We start from the raw sequence: 7447 nt of genomic DNA, 5'->3' as shown, positions 1-7447 counted from the left end.
TCTTTTCCGTGGAATCAACCCTGTTTTTTTTCTACCCCACACCCCCTCCCCATGATTAATCATTTGGAGCTGTGTGTGTGTTGTTGTGTGTGTGTGTGTGTGTGTGTGTGTGTAAGTGTGTGTGTGTGCCTTCCTGATGATGATATGAGGGTTTTGTAACAAGCACATGGCTTAGAGGCTGGTCAACATTCCAGCCCTTCAATTAGGTATGTGAGTGTGTGTGTGTGTGTGTGAGAGAGAGAGAGAGTGTGTGTGTTAGCAGAGGTGCTGATCTCTGACCCGTTTTACTCACTTTTTCACAGTTTTGGAGGCTGTTGACCTTTTTCTCTCTCTGCAATAAACACACAGTCATTTACAGAAACACCCCCCTCTCTCTCAGTGATTAGTCTCAGTGTTTGTGTAAATCCAAGTGTGTGTGTGTGTGTAAGATCAGACCGGGAGCTGTAAATCCGGTTTGTGTGTTTTGTGACTGATCTGAGATCAGACGTTTAAACCTCTCTCTCTCTCTCTCTCTCTCTCCCTCTCTCTCTCTCTCCCTCCTCTCTCTCTCTCCCTCTCTCTCTCTCTCCCTCTCTCTCTCTCTCCCTCCTCTCTCTCTCTCCCTCTCTCTCTCTCTCTCTCTCCCTCCCTCCCTCTCTCTCTCTCCAGGGTCGTATATGATGGTGGACTCCTCTCAGCATGATCCAGGGGAGAAGGCTCGTCTGATGTTGCCCGTGATGAAGGAGAACGACACACACTGCATCGACTTTAATTACCTGCTCTTCAGCTCGGACGGGTCCAGCCCTGGGACCCTCAACGTCCTGGTGAAGGTCAATAAGGGTCCGCTGGCCAACCCCATCTGGAACATCACCACACACACGGGGAAGGACTGGAAGAAGGCCGAGCTGGCCGTCAGCACCTTCTGGCCCAACGAATACCAGGTAAACCGGCCGACCAATCAGAGCGCAGGACAGGGCTGGGCCGTAGTGATGGCTGTGATGCTGTGAAGCACTGTGGTGCTGTCCAGTTCTGATGGGAACCAGGGGTACGTCACCAGCGGGGGGCGCTGTGGCAGAGATAAAGGGATGGAGTCAGGACAGAGTCATGGTTAATCCACTGTTTACAGCGCGGTCAGATCACAGTGAGATATGAGACACATGTGGAAATGATCCAGAGTTCTGTCTGTTACAGTCCCAGTGTTTCACTCTGTGGGTCCAGAACCGTCTGCTGAGCTCCAGAACAGAGAGGGAACAGTGGGAACCGAGAGAAAAGAGGGAGAACAGTGAGAGCAGAGGAGAACTGTAGCCTAAAAGTGACGATGCCTTGAGTCACTCTGAACACGGCCCAGGAACACACACTTTCCTGCATTTTCCTGTTCATTCCCCATTCTCCATTGCCCCTCAGAAGGAGAACCTCCACAGACGCGTCTGGTTCTCTGGTCTTTACCCAGAACCCCATCAAGGACGATATAACACTCTGTAAATGACCCACCCAGCTCCACTGAGCCATGACACTTTATTTGAGGCTCTGAGCTCTTTCTGGAGCTTCTCTATCTCAACACACCCACGGACACCCTCACAGTTCCTGCTGGAGAACCCACTGTTCTCTGGTTCCAAAAACAAACACTTCTGGCTTAATTTTACAGGATTGTCGTAACAAATGCAGCAACCAATAAATTCTTTTCAATGTGTGTTACAGCTCTCAGTGTGTGTTACAGCTCTCAGTGTGTGTTACAGCTCTCTGTGTGTGTTACAGCTCTCTGTGTGTGTTACAGCTCTCTGTGTGTGTTACAGCTCTCAGTGTGTGTTACAGCTCTCAGTGTGTGTTACAGCTCTCAGTGTGTGTTACAGCTCTCAGTGTGTGTTACAGCTCTCTGTGTGTGTTACAGCTCTCTGTGTGTGTTACAGCTCTCAGTGTGACATAGCTCTGTGTGTGTTACAGCTCTCAGTGTGTGTTACAGCTCTCTGTGTGTGTTACAGCTCTTTGTGTGTGTTACAGCTCTCTGTGTGTGTTACAGCTCTCTGTGTGTGTTACAGCTCTCAGTGTGACATAGCTCTGTGTGTGTTACAGCTCTCAGTGTGTGTTACAGCTCTCTGTGTGTTACAGCTCTCTGTGTGTGTTACAGCTCTCAGTGTGACATAGCTCTGTGTGTGTTACAGCTCTCAGTGTGACATAGCTCTGTGTGTGTTACAGCTCTTTGTGTGTGTTACAGCTCTCTGTGTGTTACAGCTCTCTGTGTGTGTTACAGCTCTCTGTGTGTTACAGCTCTCAGTGTGACATAGCTCTGTGTGTGTTACAGCTCTCTGTGTGTGTTACAGCTCTCAGTGTGACATAGCTCTGTGTGTGTTACAGCTCTCAGTGTGTGTTACAGCTCTCTGTGTGTTACAGCTCTCTGTGTGTGTTACAGCTCTCTGTGTGTTACAGCTCTCAGTGTGTTACAGCTCTCTGTGTGTTACAGCTCTCAGTGTGTTACAGCTCTCTGTGTGTTACAGCTCTCAGTGTGTTACAGCTCTCAGTGTGTGTTACAGCTCTCTGTGTGTGTTACAGCTCTCAGTGTGTTACAGCTCTCTGTGTGTTACAGCTCTCTGTGTGTGTTACAGCTCTCTGTGTGTTACAGCTCTCAGTGTGTTACAGCTCTCTGTGTGTTACAGCTCTCAGTGTGTTACAGCTCTCTGTGTGTTACAGCTCTCAGTGTGTGTTACAGCTCTCAGTGTGTTACAGCTCTCAGTGTGTTACAGCTCTCAGTGTGTGTTACAGCTCTCTGTGTGTGTTACAGCTCTCAGTGTGTTACAGCTCTCTGTGTGTTACAGCTCTCTGTGTGTGTTACAGCTCTCTGTGTGTTACAGCTCTCAGTGTGTTACAGCTCTCTGTGTGTGTTACAGCTCTCAGTGTGTTACAGCTCTCTCTGTGTTACAGCTCTCTGTGTGTGTTACAGCTCTCAGTGTGTTACAGCTCTCAGTGTGACATAGCTCTGTGTGTGTTACAGCTCTCAGTGTGTGTTACAGCTCTCAGTGTGTTACAGCTCTCTGTGTGTTACAGCTCTCAGTGTGTTACAGCTCTCAGTGTGTTACAGCTCTCAGTGTGTTACAGCTCTCTGTGTGTGTTACAGCTCTCAGTGTGTTACAGCTCTCAGTGTGACATAGCTCTGTGTGTGTTACAGCTCTCAGTGTGTGTTACAGCTCTCAGTGTGTTACAGCTCTCTGTGTGTTACAGCTCTCTGTGTGTTACAGCTCTCAGTGTGTTACAGCTCTCAGTGTGTTACAGCTCTCGGTGTGTGTTTATCACTGATCACAGACGCACTGTAGTTTGTGTTTATTGTGTTTATTGTTTTTAGTGAAGTGTGTGTGTGTAAATCCTCCTTTTGTTCTGACATTTCTCCGTCTCTGACGAGCGTGTAATTAAGCGCAGATTATGTCAGGCGTGAAGCAGCCATGTTTGTGTGTGTGTGTGTGTGTGTCTTTGTAATTATCACATTTATGCAGTTTAGATTATTTGCATGTGAAATGCCACCTAGCTGCCAAGCTCCTCACAAACACACACACACACACACACACACACACACACACACACATTCTTACAGTCAGTTACACATTTAAATGCCATTCAGGGTCAATTAAATAATTTCACACTTTGTTCTTTTATGAATTTTATTATTTTTCTTGCGCTCACTCTCTTTCTCTCTCTCTCTCTCTCTCTCTCTCTCTCTCTCTCTCCCTCCTCTCTCCCTCTTTCTCTCTCCCCTCTCTCTCTCTCTCTCTCTGTCTCCCCCTCTCTCTCTCTCTCTCTCTCTCTCTCTCCCCCTCTCTCCCTCTGTCTCCCTCTCTCTCCTTCTCTCTCTCTCTCTCTCTCTCTCTCTCTCTCTGTCTCTCTCTCTCTCTCTCTCTCTCTCTCTCTCTCTCTCTGCCTCGCTTTTTTAAGGGTGTGTGTGTGTGTATTCAGGGTGTTCTCTGTACATGTGAATGATCTTCATTAATGTGAACTGGTATGTGTGTGTGTGTGTGTGTATGTGTGTGTGTGTGTGTGTGTGAGAGAGAGAGAGAGAGAGAGAGAGAGAGAGGGAGAGAGAGAATAATGAAAGGCTGTGTTTGTGCTGGTCTAATTGGAAGTCTTCACTGATTCTCTCTTCATCCGTGTGAACTGGTGTGTGTGTGTGTGTGTGTGTGTGTGGTGGGAGTGAACCTTAGGCTCGTGTGCAGCTGCTCCAGAGACATATTGTATCAGATGAGCTTGTAATTTGATGAATTTTCTTGTTGTATATTGTTGTGTGTTATTAGGGAACAGACGCCCCTAGTGGCCAGAGTGGGAAACTGCACAGACTTTAACACCATTACAGGGAGCAAGCTGGGGCCTGTGTGTGTGTGTGTGTGTGTGTGTGTGTGTGTGTGTGTGTGTGTGTGTGTGTAGGGGGATCATGTGTCATTTGATAGTGGAGGTGTGATAATTGTGATTGTGTATGAGATTACATGGAGGAACATGTTAATTCCTGTCTGTACTTCACCCCTCAACACACACACACACACACACACACACACACACACACACTCCCTCTAATTCAACATAACGACCCCTCACTCTCACAGTTGGTCTTTGCCTGTGTGTGTGTGTGTGTGTGTTACTAATAGTCAGTGATTATTGATTTTGCATTGCTGGTATCATGGCACAGTATCGGCGAGTTGTACAGGTGTGTGTGTGTGTGTGTGTGTGTGTGTGTTTATGAAAGTTGAAGATGAGGAAGATGCTCCGCTCCAGCAGCGTCACATTTATATCAATAACAGCTTTTCTCCAGCTCTGTTTACTCCAGCACTGCACTAATGATCAACACACTTCCCTGTGTGTGTGTGTGTGTGTGTGTGTGTGTGTGTGTGTGTGTGTGTGTGTGTGTGTGTGTGGTCTGTGTGTGTGTGTGTTTATCTGTGTGTACGCAGAGACAGCTACTGTAGAAGGGGAAAGTGATGATGGCTGTAAAAAATAGATTTTAATATTAGATGGAATGATGGCGATCGTTGTGTGTGTGTGTGTGTGTGTGTGTGTGTGTGCCACTGGTGAATCATGATGATAAGAGCTAGCCCTTTCATTTGGCCTATAACCGTCAAAACTCAGTTATAAAGGAGGATGAAAACACCTCTGCTGTGTGTCTGTGATGATGAACACACACACACACACACACACACATGTAAAAATCTACTGCATTAATTCTGCATCATGAACGGCCAATCAGATCCAGCGTGTGGAGAACCTGAGGCGGGAGGTGAACACCTCCAAATTCAGACAAAGACAAGAACACATTCCTCCTCCAGGATTTAGAAAGTGTACAATGGCCCACGGAGAGGGCTCTAATTGCGGCTGTCGCTGGGAAAGAATTTCCCGTGCTGTGATTTTCCGAGGATTAACCGTGCGGTTACGTGATATCACCGCCCCAGATTACTGAATATACCCTGCCCCTGGTGCTGTACTCCTAACTGTGGACTGGAGCCCGAGCTGTTCGTCCCGTGGCTGCTACTGCTCCGTAAAACCCACGTTCCCCAGCGTCGACGCCAGCGCTTAAAGGAGGGGGGGCTGGACTTTTCAACCGATGGGGAAACGTTTCAGTTTCACGCACCTGGTTCTGAACAGAGTAAAGCGCTACGACGCTGTGGATCCTACGCTTTCTGACTTTTAAACAAATGAAAATCACAAGGAAATAAAAACAGGGAAATGCTCCCTCTGTGTGGTCTCTGAGACGGTGCTGAGACTGAGTCGAGGTGTGTCCTATTTCTCGGCCGTTCTCGTTCACAGCTCAGCGCAGACCGGCTCTCTGCGCGGTTTACACGTGTCTCACACCTCGCTCAGATCAGAACCCGCTGTAATCCGTGTTTAAAAAATACCTAATAATAACAACAATCAGGCTGACCAATCAGAGCGCCGTTGTCGTGGTTACAGACCAAACAAATGAACAGGAAGACGGTGGCTGAGCAGCGCGTCTTGTTTGTAGCAGCTTTTCATAACAAAAGATTTAAAAACAATCGACACGCTGTGAACTAAACTGTGGCGGTTAAAGAAAAATTAACCCTTTCACTGAGAGGAGCATCACGCAGAAGCAGAGCCTCACACTCCCCCAGTGAGCCTCAGGAACACAGCTGAACTCCCGGGGTGTTCTGGAGACTCAGTGTGGCGTTTCGTTTCCGTGTTTAAAGTAAAATGATAAGTTCATCACCGCTCAGACGATGTGAACCACGTTCTTCTTCCTCTTAAGAGAACCACGGCTTAAAAACCCTGAGCAAAACCAGTTCCAGACCCAGAGTTTGTTGAAGAGAAAAGTGTGACGGAACTGTTCTACTCCGGGGCCAATCCAGGGCCCAGGTAAAGCCCTCGTGCATTAAATCGCCCTTGGAGTTTATTGCTTAATTACCTCAGCAGGGTTCTAGACACAAACCCAGGGCTTTTAGAGGCTGGAGAAAGCAGTTCCAGATGCCTTTCTAAGTTAGAGTTAGGGATCTGCAGCTGGTAACAGACGTTTATTCTCTCCGCTGGGGTCAGTTTTACAGTGTCTCCTTCAGTAAGTTCTCCTTACAGTGTTCTCCTTCTGTTCCTTTACCAACAACTGACTGAAGTCTGGTTTCACTACGACTCCTCGACACACTCAGGGACATGTCTAGAACCTCCAGAGGGTTCTAGAGTGAGGATCTGGGTCTCAGAGGTTCTTTGTTGGTTGATTATTTTCAATAAAATCAACGCTAATTAATGAAATATTTATTTTTTCAAAAATATTTTTAAATAAATAAATAATTATTAAGTTCACAGTGCGTACAGCGCAGATTATGAGTGTTATTATTAATTCATTAATTGAGATATAAATATTATAATTTCTAATAGTGGCATGGTATTTGTTCTGTATTAGGACATGCTCTCTCTCTCACTCTCTCTCTATCTCTGTCTCTCTCTGTTCATGTAAGTGTGCACATGTTCTCTTTAGTGAAGTGCTGCCCAGCCCCTTGTGTGGCACACACACACACACACACACACACACACACACACACACACACACACACACACAGTTAATCCTTATGGGTGCCGTCTGCTTGTCAGTTCAAATCTGAGATTCCTTTTTCCTTCAGGAAAAGAAAGACAAATAAACTTATACAAGCACTGCAGTGTTTTCTGGGAGGAGATCTGCTCTGTGTGAGAGAGAGTGAGAGAGAGAGACATACAGAGAGAGAGTGAGAGAGAGAGACATACAGAGAGAGAGAGAGAGACACACAGAGAGAGAAGAGAGACACAGAGAGAGAGAGAGAGAGAGAGAGAAGAGAGACACAGAGAGAGAAGAGAGACAGAGAGAGAGAGACAAAGAGAGAAGAGAGAAAGAGAGGAGAGAGACAGACAGAGAGAGAGAGAGAGAGAGACAGAGAGAGAAGAGAGAAACAGAGAGAGAGACAATGAGAGAAGTGGAGAGAGACAGAGAGAGAGAGAGAGAGGAGAGAGACAGACAGAA

General features: G+C 46.9%; 1 protein-coding gene across 1 annotated transcript; it reads left to right on the top strand.

Moving 5' to 3' along the window:
• Positions 1-648: 648 nt before the first annotated feature.
• LOC136685451 (receptor-type tyrosine-protein phosphatase kappa) lies at positions 649-986 on the top strand. The gene has a single exon (XM_066659379.1). The coding sequence runs from the start codon at positions 657-659 to the stop codon at positions 984-986; it is 330 nt and encodes a 109-aa protein (XP_066515476.1). The 5' UTR covers positions 649-656.
• The last annotated feature ends 6461 nt before the right edge of the window (positions 987-7447 follow it).

Source organism: Hoplias malabaricus, unplaced genomic scaffold (assembly GCF_029633855.1).
Source record: "Hoplias malabaricus isolate fHopMal1 unplaced genomic scaffold, fHopMal1.hap1 scaffold_440, whole genome shotgun sequence".
In the NCBI taxonomy this organism is placed as follows: domain Eukaryota; kingdom Metazoa; phylum Chordata; class Actinopteri; order Characiformes; family Erythrinidae; genus Hoplias; species Hoplias malabaricus.
Note: the sequence above shows the minus strand (reverse complement) of the source record. Positions and strands in the feature narration are given on the sequence as shown.